This window comes from Lissotriton helveticus, chromosome 2_2, assembly GCF_964261635.1.
Source record: "Lissotriton helveticus chromosome 2_2, aLisHel1.1, whole genome shotgun sequence".
Classification (NCBI taxonomy): Eukaryota; Metazoa; Chordata; class Amphibia; order Caudata; family Salamandridae; genus Lissotriton; species Lissotriton helveticus.
This window is the reverse complement of record NC_136060.1, coordinates 483,260,357-483,273,321: the sequence shown is the minus strand read 5'-3', so window position 1 is coordinate 483,273,321 and position 12,965 is coordinate 483,260,357. Positions and strand designations below refer to the sequence as shown.

Below are 12,965 nucleotides of genomic sequence, written 5' to 3'. Positions count from 1 at the left end.
CTAGTAAGTGCCCATTCTGAAATAATGTGTTTGCTTCTTTGCAGTGCAAATTGCTCTGAAACTCTGGCATTGGGTTGTTATGTTCCTCAGTAGTTTGTGTTATTGGACTCAAGAATCTCGGCGAGGTAAGTTCAGATATGTCTATTTTTCTATAAATGTCCCTTTTTCTTATACTTAGAATTCTGACCCAAGGTACCCGAAGCCTGCTGTGATTGGTCAGCTCTGGTGTATACCGGAGACAGAGATGCATTCAGGCATTTGTTCCTTTCATTACATAATATTGCTTGTTCCAGCCACAGATTTCTACTGCACGCTACAAGACAGTATGTAAAAAGAGTTTAATCTCTTGAAGCAATGTTCAAAAAGAAACCTTCAAAAAGCATTGGCAAAGCAAAGAGGTCTAGCGCTGGCCGCCAGCCTTTTGGCCATTGACGTCGATTCACCAAAATGCCCGGGGTAGCGCGGAAGAGACACCATCTAAACGTTCAGCCGCTGATGACATCACAGGAGGTGACATCACCTTCCATTTTGGCCTTTGTGATGTTAAAGCGGGTGTTGCCACAACCTTTGAGACAATGGCATTCAGGTAGTGACACCACTGAAGTAACAATAAATGAAAGATTAAACATAAAAAGCCAGATTAATAAAATAATGCAATAATTTCTGAAGCAGATAGAAATCTATTTTTGCATCACACACACAGACGCACGCACACACACGCACACACACACGCACACACACAGCCAGACACACACACTCATACACACACAGCAGACACACACACACACGCACACACACACATTTATTGTACAAAACGCCTTTGTATCTTGTAGCAATTCTTGATTTTTGCTGCAGAGGTTTTTGCTAAACATTGTTGCTTTTTTTTGGGTAAGCTGGTGGGCCCTCATCAGTCTAAAACAATAGTTGAAGGCAAAATAATTTTTGGTCTGCAAAGAGCACACATTATTATTGTAGTCCCTGGCGCAGAAGAGAACTACTTTGTGTGTGTACGTACTCCTTGTAAAAGGACTGCATGCCATCATTCACAGTGAAGTCAGCCAATGGCTGAAGAGGGCTGACTCATATCTTCATGATGCATGTTGGAGTGGGTGGAAATCATGTGAATGACATAACAGACTAATAGGTGAAATCTGGCTGAAAATCCCTATAACTAACTGTTACATACATAATTCTAGTACAATCAAAAGCTTTTGGATAACAGTGTAGTACTCTGTAAACTGCATTGGTACTTGTCCCTTTAATTTACTCTAGAATGTGAGTGTTTCCTAGGTGATTGTAGTAATTACCCAGGAACCAATAAATGTAAAATGAAGTTCTTTATTTTCAATCAATGCTGCACCCACGACTTGATGCTCACGCCGCGTACCAGGATCTACAACAACTGACTAACGTTGATGGAATCCTGGCACGCTGCGTTCAGCAACAGATCGTGGAACCACATACAAATAACTCACATCGCAAGAGAACATCCTCGTGCCATGTCTCCAGCACGAGGATGATAACATAGGAGATATATTACAACATCTTCCCCCTGATAACAAAAAAAAAAAAGCCATGTTTTAAGACATCACAAAGTCATTAAATTTTGATGGCAACTTTCTGCATCGAGTTTTCAAATCAGTTAAAGAAACTAAAGCATCATCATTTTCTGCAACAGACATGGTGTCCGAAACACTTTCATGACTAGAATGTAAATCACGAACAGGAGAAACCTTTTCATAATTAGGAACAGTATTATGAAAAAAATTAATCCAATCAGAATCATCTAAATCACGTCTGTAGAGACTAATCAAGGATTAGCTTGAGAGTCCGAAAGCAAAACAAGCGATCTTTGACTCCACCAGCCCTTTTTACCAAGAAGAGCTGACCCTTTACTGACACCAGTGACTTGAACAGGTGGAGAAAATCTTGAAGATCCCTTAAGAATTTCTTTAGGATTCTTAATGAGAACCCAATTACCAACCTTGAGTGATATGGAATTGAAGCGTTTCCAGCATCATGAATAGATTTCATGTAAGACTGTTGGTTAGAAACTCTAGACGCCACTTCTTTGTCAGAATTGTGGTCATTGACCTGCTTCTTACCTAACCAATTCGGAAACAAATTGGTATGAGGAGTTCTGCCTCTCAAAAGAGAAAACGGAGAGACACCTGTAGTGCAATGAGGACATATATTGTAAGACCAAAGTTTTAATTCTAAAAAATCTTGAACATCGTGTTGAGAGGAAGTAGCAGTTTGAATGGCATCTTTCACTAGTCTATTAGCTCTCTCCACCAGGCCATTACAGGTAGGGAAATAAAGGGCAACTTTAAAGTGTTTCACATCACAATCAGTTAGAAATGAAGTAAATTTTTGAGAAATGAAATGAGTGCCATTATCTGAAACTAAAACAGAAGGAAATCCTTCTACAGAAAAAAATATTTTTTAAAACGTCATAGCATTAGAAGTGGGGGCATCGCAAAGCATGTGATAAATCCATTTAGAGTGGTAATCAACCAGCAAAATTATATATCTAATGTCATGAGGTAATAAGTCATAGGGTCCAGAGAAATCTAAGCCAGCTTTGTCCCAAGGTTTTTTGGGAAAAGAAACTGGATGTAAAGGGGTATTGATAAGCTTCCATTTCTTGTCTGACAATAAACATTCAGGACAAGAGTCAATGAGAAATTTCACTTGAGACTCCAAGGATGGCTACCAATAGTAAGTCTTAATGAGTTGAGAAGTTTTGGAAATCCCTAAATGGCCTTGATGGGCAAATTTGATGATGTCATTCCTGACATCAAAAGGTGGAACAAACAAATCATGTCTCATGACCATATCATTAACGAGGGATAATTCAGAAGCAACCATGGCAAATGCTTTCAACTCATTAGACAGCTTCCTAATTTCTGGCCAACCTTTAACAATATAGTACGAAACCAGTTTGAGATTCTCATCCTTTTCTTGTGCTCTTAACCAGGATTCTTCAGTGATGCTAGAGAATGAATGAATAGCATCAAGAGTAGCAATGACACATTCTGTGTCTTCTTAACTCTCATTTGCGGAAGAATCATGCAAGGACATGCGAGAAAAGGCAATCGGCCCTGAAATTTTTCCCGCCAGATATATGTTTTATCACAAAATGAAACTCTTGAAGTTTAGAAAGAAGTCTAACTAACCTCGATGAGGTTTTTCCAAGACCATTGCCAGTTAACAGTTGGGTAAGAGGCTTATGATCTGTGAAGAGTTCAAATTTGCTTGAGGCGCAGCTGCAGCCCTGGTTGATGTTATCAGGCGCATGTAATTAATGTTCTGATCCGCCGCCTGTGCCCGGCTAGAGCCCTGGTTGATGGTAGCAGGCGCGTCTAATTTCGTTGAATGAGAGAGTTCAGTAACAGCGCGCAGGAGAGGCTGCAGTAATGTTACTTACCAGACCTCCAGCTGAACGCGTTTGTCATGCCCCCAGCACGCGGCCACAGCAGACAATCTTCTGATTAATGTACGACCCAAATGGCATGAAGGGCGGAACGTAGCACACGCCCCCAGCGTTTCTCACGCCCCCAGCATGCCCCTTGATGCTGCACAGCAACGTAATTGGTGCTTGTATGTACGACTCACATGGCATGAAGGGCGGACACACGCCCCCAGCGTTTGTCACGCCCCCAGCGTTTGCCACGCCCCCCAGCACACGCCCTCAGCCCACGATGTGATGGCCGTACCACACGCCCACAGCGTTAGTCACGCCCCCAGCCCACGCCCACAGCACAACGCAGACACGCCCACAAGGGACTACTTTGCTGGCACGGTTCTTTTACCTTTTAAATGTGTATGGTGTCCTACGGTACAATTGTATGTCTTGCACTGTATGATTGTGATGAACACCACTGTTTCTTGAAAAGTTAATAAAAACAATTTTAAAAAAATTTATATGGTGGCCGTCTGCATAGCCTATCCCCCACATGCATCAATCTAGGATTTTGCATTTCTTAAATAGCAAAAATTAAGGAATCGCTATTTAGGAAATGCAAAATCCTATGCATCAAGAAATCCTAAAAGTTTTTAGGATTTCTTAATTTTCGGAAATTGCGATTCCTTAATTGCGAATCGCAATTAAGGAATGGCATCACATTGATTCCTATGGGCCTAGAGGCCCATAGGAATCAATGCCGTTTTGCATTTTTTTTTTTTGCACTCGCAATTTGTTGATGCATTGCAAGGGTGCAGAGGGGGGTCCAAAGGACCCCCCCTGCACCCCTGAAATGTATTTTCAAGTGCATGTTTCACACACAGATGTCCTAAGGACATGTGTGTCTGTAACATGCAAGTTTAAAAAATGCATTTTGTTGCTTTTTTTAAATTTTTCGCAAATTAACACGAGGGTCAACCTCGTGTTAATTTGCACTTCCAATTTCAAAATTCGCTATTTTTTACAAATTGATGCATTGCATTTAAGGAATCGCACAAATGCGATTCCTTAATTGCATTTGCATTTTTAAGAAATGCAAAAAATAGCGAATTGTTTCATGCATCCCAAAAACGTATTTAGGAAGTGCAAACGGCCGAATTTACCGATTCGCACCGTTTGCACTTCCTAAATAGGTTGATGCATGTGGGGGTATGTCCTTCTGCTGCAACTGCCCTTTCCAACGCTGTATTGGGTGTTGTGATTGGTGCTGTGGTTACTGAGATTACCCGCCTCAAAGGTTTGGGCTCTCTCTTTATTATATTAGTATGGATATATATATCCTGATTCCAACTGCATCAAAAGCGGGGCACTCGGGGGAAGGGTGGCGAGATTGCAGTGATGCGCCGCAAAATATCCTTGCTCCAAATCTTTTCTGTCCGTGAAAAAGAAAAACGCCACTCGCAGGGCTTCAGTTACAGCAGCAGTTTTATTAAACAGACGCGTTTCGGAGAACTTCCTTCGTCAGTGTTTGTACAAACTCCCAGAGGCTTTAATTAATTATGCTGGGGGGCCTCGCTCACTCAACTGAAACATAGTATAAAATCAGTAATGGCAGAGTACATACAACTGCACACGCCTTCATCGCTGTCCCGCAGCTGCGCACCAAGGCTGCTGCACCCCATCCTCTCCCGCCGCCCAGAGGTTTGTGCCCGCCCCTGCACACCCAGCCTGCTGCACCCATCCACTTCCGCAGCCCAGAGGTGTCTGCCTGCTCCTGTGCACCCAGGCTGCTGTACCCCAACCACTCCCACCGCTCAGAGGTGTCTGCTCGCCCCTGCGCACCCTGGCTGCTGCACACCATCCACTCCCTCTGCCCAGAGGTGTCTGCCCGCCCCTGAGCACCCAGGCTGCTGCACCCCATCCACTCCCACTGCCCAGAGGTGTCTGCCCGACCCTGCGCACCCAAACCTCACTGCTCACCTCCCACTACCTGCGTGTAGAAAAGAGGGCCCACCACATGCCGCTGTGAGCCCCAAGCCCGGGACCCACGGACAGGGCACCCTCCACATCATGCAGCCCCGTTTCCCAGGCCACCAGGTCTCACATTTGGTCATGGGTATTTATTTCGGCATGGAAGAGGACATACCAGTGCACCCGACATCATTGCAGGCTGCAGACCCGCTAAGCCCTTGCGGTGCCACTAACTTTGTGATCAGCGAGGCCACGCCACATGGCCGTAGGACCCTGCTGTCCGATGGTTCAGGCCTACACTGCGGTCCAGCAGGGCACACAAAATCCGAGCTGTCTGGACCGCCGGGATGGGGCACCATCGTAGGCTGCACACCCGCTCAGCACTTACGGTGCCCCTACCTCAGTGCACCGAAAGTCACCGTCCCGTGTCGGTGTGCCTGTGGCGGCCGCAGTGCATCTGGTGCCACAAGTCTGTGCCCCACAAGTTATGGACCCTCTATGAAAGAACGTGGAGATGACACATCTGTGTGGATATGAATGTTTATTGCACATTCAGTGGAGTGTTGCAGCTGTAGCAATACAGGTCAATGCAAAGCCCAAATTTCAGTTTTTGGCACATGGCGGGCAGCCAATTAGAGCCAAGTTGTGCTCGGGGTTAGGCTCCGCCAACATATGTACTTATCCAATCACTCCGCCAATCCCAAATACTTATACATTTACCATACACTCTCTTTGCAGTACTCTAATGATCCAGTCTCTACCCATGTACTTATACAATGACCCAGAAAAAGTTACATAACCAAAGTCTTCCCTACTGCCAGAGGTAACATAGTTATGTGCGCTGTCCATAGCACAATGTAATATGGTAGGCCCCAGGGGCAGCATCTTGCATACATAATGAACACACAGACAGTTAGATAGATCGTGGAACTGAGTACGGGCACGCTTGGCCCCTTTTTATATCCAAGGTCACATGTCCAGTGATGTCTGTGCTGGATGCGTGTGGGGTGAGTGTAAGCCAGCCCTCGGGGAATGGTTGGTGCTGGCAACAACTACAACATTGATCATCGGATCAGACACAGAGATTCAATCATAAAGGGTCCATGATTTGTGCTGCACTAAGGTAGGGGCACCTGATGTGAAATAACACACAAAAGATTCTATCGTAAAGGGTCCATGACTTGTGGTGCACTGAGGTAAGGGCATCAGAAGCATTCAGCGTGTGTGCAGTCAGTGATGATGCTTGGTGCGGGCGGGTGGGCCGCACTGGGAGCAATGTCTCTTGCCTATTGCACTGTGTCATCTGCAATCGCGACTCGATCTGAATTGTGAGCCCTGCTGTCCACAGTGTAGCTCGAAGGCAGTAGTCAGAACCGACATCGAGGAATGCTTTACTTCCTCTTGACAAAATCCGAGGACATAGAGTACAGTTCACTCTGCAATGAACAAATCAAAACTCAATTTGAATTGTGAGCTCTGCTGTCCATAGTGTAGACTGCCATTCAGTGTTCCTTTGGACTTGCAAGATGAATTTTGTCAATGTATTCAAGCTATAACTGATATAAAACTAGATCTTGAAGGAAGGATAATAAAAGGATATTGTTTGGATACGCTTGGAGGACATTGATTTTGATGTTGGTGCATCTTCCTGTTGGACCTGGCATCTTTGGCGTGGTTTAACCCTATCTTTTTGCCTCTACCTCCTGTATTTTTTATGCTGTGCTGGATTTCGTTTTTGCTGGTTTAGATGCTTTGGACACTCTGCCACTGCTGATCAGTGCCAGAGTGTAAGTGCTCCCTATGTAAATTGTTATTCTGATTGGATGTACATGATTGGCATATTTGTATCACCATGAAGTCCCTAGTAAAGTGCACTGGGTGTGCCAGGGCTGGTGATGACAGATGCTACTAGTGGGCCTGCAGCACTGATTGTGCCACCCACATGAGTAGCCCTAAAATGGTGTCTCAGGCCTGCCATTGCAGTGCCTGCATGCAGTTTAGAAACTGCCATGTCCTCCTGGTCACTGTCTCCACTGACCAGGCCTAACCCTTCACTTTTCATGCACATTAGTCACCCCTATGGAAGGCCCAAAGTACCCCCCTGGGCAGGGTGCAGTGTATGTGAAAGGTAGAGCATGTACTGGTGCAGGTAACATGTTCTGGTAGTGAATTACAGCCATTTTCGTTTTTCACTACTGAAAGGCTATCTTGCTCCATAGATTAACATGGGGGATGCTGGCTACAGTGGCTTCCAGTATTTCTTCCCATAGGAACAAGATAGGACATAAGTATCTAGTATCCCTGAACTCAGAATTTAATAACACATCTTTTAGGAAAGGTTGTTTTTAAATCCTGTGTTTGAGAACAGCACTTTTAGAAAGTTGCTGTTCTCTTGTCTGACCTTTCTGTGTGCCTTGGCCTGTTTGTGTATTGAATGTCTGGTTTGAGAGTGACAGGGGCTGGGGATTCCCCAGGAGGCTGGCTGAGTCAGCCCTAGGCTGAATGACTGCATTTCCAACTGGAGTGGTGGGAGGAGTTAGCACCTGGTCCTGAATAGGGCTGTGCCTGCCTTCCACAATGCTGGCTCCACCTCCTGCTAGGCGGCTGACGACCCTGCCCCTCACTCTGAAAGGAAAGAAGAAGCCAGAAAAACAAAGTACTCAGGCAACCCCCAGAACTGGTTCAGACCGGGCTCAGGGCCCACTTGCACAAAGAGAACAAAGACTTTTAGGGGTATAAGTATAGGACCCCTGACAACAGAAGATTAGATAATCCTGAAATCAAGAAGGAACCTCTGCCAAGGAGAAAGCTGAATCTGAAGAAGGAAGACTGTCCTGCTGTTGCTCTGCTGGACTGATCTGTTGCTTTGCTGCCAAGGAGAGGGGAAGGACTTTGCTTTGTGCTGTGTCCCCTTGCTTTAAGGAATCTCCAAGGGCCTGAGAAGAGCTGGCTGCCTGTTCTGAAGTCCCAGGAACAAAAGGACTTCACCCCCCAGCTTCCCTGAACTCTGCTGAGAGAGTTCTGTCCTTCCTAGAGTGCTTGATCCAGTTGTGGGGCCTCTGGAAGTTGTACCTGTGCTGGGAAGCTTGAAACTAAGCTTGAGAGACTTTTGCAATTGAAAAGTGTCACATCGCTCGCTTGCGGAGCGCATCCCCGACAGTGCGAGAAGATTCCCGCTGCTACGAAGGCCAAGATTGTCAGAGACATTGCATCCTTCGTTTGCGGGACGCACCAGACCGGTGCGGGAAAGTCTAACATCGCTGCGAGTGTCGTCGCAGGGCCTGTCGTCGCTGGGTGAGATCGCCGCACCGCTTGCGTGCGGACCGCATCACGTCGCTGCGAGTGTCGTCGCAGAAACCATCGTGTTGAGGAGCTGCGAGAGAGAAGATCACTGCTGGTCCGCGCATCGTCGCCCCGGAGATCGTCGCAACTCCAAAGATCGTCGCATCGTGCCTTTGCGAGAACAAACTTCCTACGGAACCTCCGCACCGGAATACATACAAGTGGCCTTCCTCCCCATACAGACCGGATTCGGCGCAACACGCCCACTGCTGCAGCGGGGCTGTCGCATCGCCTCCCCAGGGTCTCAGGAGCAACGCATCGCTTGTTCTCCACCACACCAGCTTCTGCTTTTGGAACTTTGTCCCAACTAAAAGGTACTGTGAGTAAACATGACGCAACTGTGAACTTTTCACGCACCTGTGGTTTATTTTATCGCAACCTGAAGAACTTTATCGCAAACCTTAAGAACTCTTTTGAAACCATATTCTTGAACTGTGTATGTTGGATTTTTGTCGTTTTGGTCTTGTGTAGTTTAGATTAAATACCTTTATTTTTCTAAACTGTTGTAGAGTCAGTTTGTGGGGTTTTCACTGTGTTACTGTGAGTGTTGGGTACAAATACTTTACACATTGCCTCTGGTTAGCCTAGACTGCTCGTGCCAAGCTACCTAGAGGGTGAGCAAGGGTTATCTCAGAGGGTTATCTCCTTGCCCTGACTAGAAGCAAGGGTCCCTATTTGGACAGTGGTACCTACCTCTGCCAACTAGAGACCCCCAGTTCTAACACTTCCCTTTTGTACATGGATTACATTATAGTTAGTTGCCTACTGGACTGTGGAATGAATCAAGATTGAATTTGAATTGTGAGCCCTGCTGACTGCAGTGTAGGCCGGAGGCAGCAGTAAGGAAGGGCCCACAGGCACTTGGCGTGAAGCACTCAGCGTGTGCACAGCCAGCGATGATATGTGGCCCGCACTGGGAGCAATGTCTGTTGCCTACTGGACTCTGCAATTAATGAATCAAGACTCAATTTTAATTGTGAGTCCTGCTGACCGCAGTGTAGGTTGGAGGCAGCGGTCAGCAAGGGCCCACAGCCACGTGGCGTTGACTTGAACTGCACAGAGTTCGTGGTACCTGAAGCAGTCAGCGTGTGCACAGCCAGCAATGATGTGTGGTCCGGGCGGGCCGCACTGGGAGCAATGTCTGTTGCCTACTGGACTGCATCATCTGCAATCGCGACTCTATCTGAATTGTGAGCCCTGCTGTCCGCAGTGTAGTTCGAAGGCAGTAGTCTGTACAGATATAACTCTGCGGCACTGTGTCGCTGGGTTGGCAGGGAGCCTGTGTCGAGGAGGCCAGCAGTCACGGCGACGGCCTCGTGGTAGAGTGAGGGCCGCCACTCTGGCAGATGCGTTGGCCTTCACAGAATTCAACCGTGCCAGAGCCCCAGCCTATTTATTCACACTCCTACGCTGGAGTAGCGTATGTTGGACCAGCCCACTCCGCTTCCGCTCACGGGGGGGTAAACAGCTACATGACCGAGATCTTCCCCACTGCGCGAGTTAACAGGTTGCGTGCACTGTCCACAACGCTACAAGCACCAGCAGTATATGTACACATGGAGATGTCTGTGCTCTGCATAGTGAGGTCTGTCCAGCACATCACCGCTACACTTGCTATTGTGTGCATTCGTTTTCATGGGTGACTAGCCTCCTTCATACAACTCGGCCATAAGTCCTAGAGAATATGCCCCATCGTTTTGTGTGATTTTCTTGTCTGGATTCACGCACCCAACTGCTTTTAAAAAAGAAAAAAAGAAGAAAAAGGCCTAGGGGGTCAGGGTGTTTGTACCCTGACCACTTTTCTTGTTTTTTCATCTTTTTCAGTGATTCACATGTAGCTACACCAAAGTCCTAATAAACACAAGGACTCGTTTTAGAGTCACCCTATAACCCAACAGTGGGGACTTATGGCCGAGTAATCGGGACTTTAGCGGAGCAAAAGTGGCGAAAGAATTATCGCCCCATTCTCAAGTTGGTGCACACTGCCACATTGCCCACAGGCTGACGGTACTAACACAGTGGACAATCAACATACTTGCGCAGACAAAGCTGCTGGCTGTGCTGCACCTGTTGCCCTCTGGTACCTTCTAACAAACAACTGCCAGAGTCGGAGGAGTCTCACAGGCAGCACTATTAAACTTCCTCACCCGTCTTGGATGCATGTCCACAAAAGCAACGTAGGGCCCCTGTACCCGCACCCCCGCTCGTCCCAATTCATAGTATTCCAGCACAACTAACCCCAGCCGTTGCTTGAGGCCTCTGTGCTCCAGATCCAAGATTGTAGTCACTGAAATGGAGGTGCGCCAGGTCATAAAGTCTAGTAGTCAACAGTAGTGGAAAAACAGAACTTTATTACAAAAACATAAATTAACAACACAAAAACATCAAACAACGAGTGACATACCCAACGGGAATATCAAAAGGGCAACTTATGGATCCAAATAACTGCAGAACGTCCTGGAAATTTGCATGCTCCACATTCAGAAACCTGTTGGATAAATGGTAAATGGTGAGAATGGTCAAGCGTTAGGATGGTCACAAACATAATATGGCACAATGTATTGCACTTGGACAAACCGGAATGCTTACAGGTAAGATCAATCCTGCACAAAATTACCGTAACAGAGGTTTCTGTGGTCCTAACCTTCGTCAGAAAGAAAAGGAACGTTGCACCCACACAAACTTCTGTTACAGTCTCATTATGCAGTATTTATCATTTCAGCTTGATACATCTGCATCTTCATTTCACGCACACTGCCCAGGAACAGCTGGAGACCAAGCAAGGTTACCACGCCATTGCAGGCTTCCTGCACGTGTTGGGGGCAATTGACTGCACACATGTACTGCTTGTGTCCACTGTCGCCCCTGTACACAACCACTGCAACAGAAACCACACACATTCTAACTATGTGCAGACAAAACTGGACCACTGGAGCCTGTACACTAATCACTACTGTCGTCGCAAACATCTCAGGCAGTCTGCATGATTCCTACATCTGTGCAGGCAAAACTGGACCACCGGAGCCTGTACACTAATGTTGCCGCAAACGTCTCAGGCAGTGTGCATGATTCCTAAATCCTTGCAAGCATCCTAGCCCTAGTCTCCAGACCAGTCCGCCGCCCAGCAATAACTGCCTAACCCTCAATGACCTCAATGCTCCCCTGCCGCCACAGGCGTGTCTCCAAGAGGGCCCACCACATGCCGGAACAACATCCTCCGCCGTCGCTGGATTCCAGAGCACAGGCCCCCAGCTCAACCTGCTGCACCGTGCCGAAGAGTTATGTCCGTGTGGCTTACACGCGGACGAGCTGAGCTCACAATTCAAATCGGGTCTTGATGGCCAGGATGGTGTATCGCCGGAGCTACCTCCTCAGCCAGCGCTGGATTATGCGGCACAGGCCCCCAGCGCATTCTGCTGCATCGTGCCGAGGAGTCATCTCTGTGTGGCGTACAGGCAGTCCAGCTGAGCTCACAATTCAAATTGGGTCTTGATTGCCAGGATGGTGTATCGAGGCCTAAGCATCATCACAGGCTGCATACCCGCTTATCTCTGGTGGCACTAACTCAGTGGACCTCAAATCATGGGAGAAAATGGAAATAGCCACCAGCACGTGCTGGGCTGACTGACATGTCCTGTGACGTTTGTGCTGTATGGGTGTGGTGTGGGTGTAAACCAGCCGTGAGGGAGTGGCTGTGGCATGCTGACAACAAGACCTGTGATCAGCAGATTACTACAGTGAAGACCTGGGACATGTAGCGTTGTCGTTCGTTCCCTGTAAGTGTAAGCGGCTGGCTGAAAGGCGCATCCTTCACGACTTCACTAATATGGCGGTTTGAATCCGCGCACCAACCGAAATAGGTAATCTACAGGTAAGTGATTAGATGTGTGTATACATCTAGGAATCACTGAGTGGGTTTTTAGATACTTGTATTGCTGTGTCAATGGATTCAAATATGATACTCTGTATTTTACAAAGAGTGATGAAAGATTTTACTAGTGTATGAAAAGGTGTATGTGATTGTCACGTGGATGATGTCATCAGTGATGTCATTTGAGATGTCATCAGTGATGTCACTGACCATGTCATGAATGATGTAATATGTGACATCATCAGCAGTGGATTGCGGGTGCGTGTGACATCATCAGCAGTGGATTGCGGGTGCGCGAAATATAGTTCGTCCAACTAACTATATAGGAGCAATTAAATGGTTTTGTATGAGTGAAATGTCCAGCTAACTATAACA

At 46.9% G+C, this 12,965-nt stretch overlaps 1 protein-coding gene across 3 annotated transcripts in view; it reads left to right on the top strand.

Moving 5' to 3' along the window:
- The window catches only part of LOC144821551 (uncharacterized), a 178,600-nt gene that overhangs the window by 104,953 nt on the left and 60,682 nt on the right, over positions 1 to 12,965 (top strand). For all 3 annotated transcript variants that reach the window (XM_078678727.1, XM_078678726.1, XM_078678732.1), the window contains exon 6: positions 45 to 125. In XM_078678727.1, the coding sequence (XP_078534853.1) occupies positions 45 to 125 (81 nt within the window). The remainder of the gene's footprint in view (positions 1 to 44; positions 126 to 12,965) is intronic.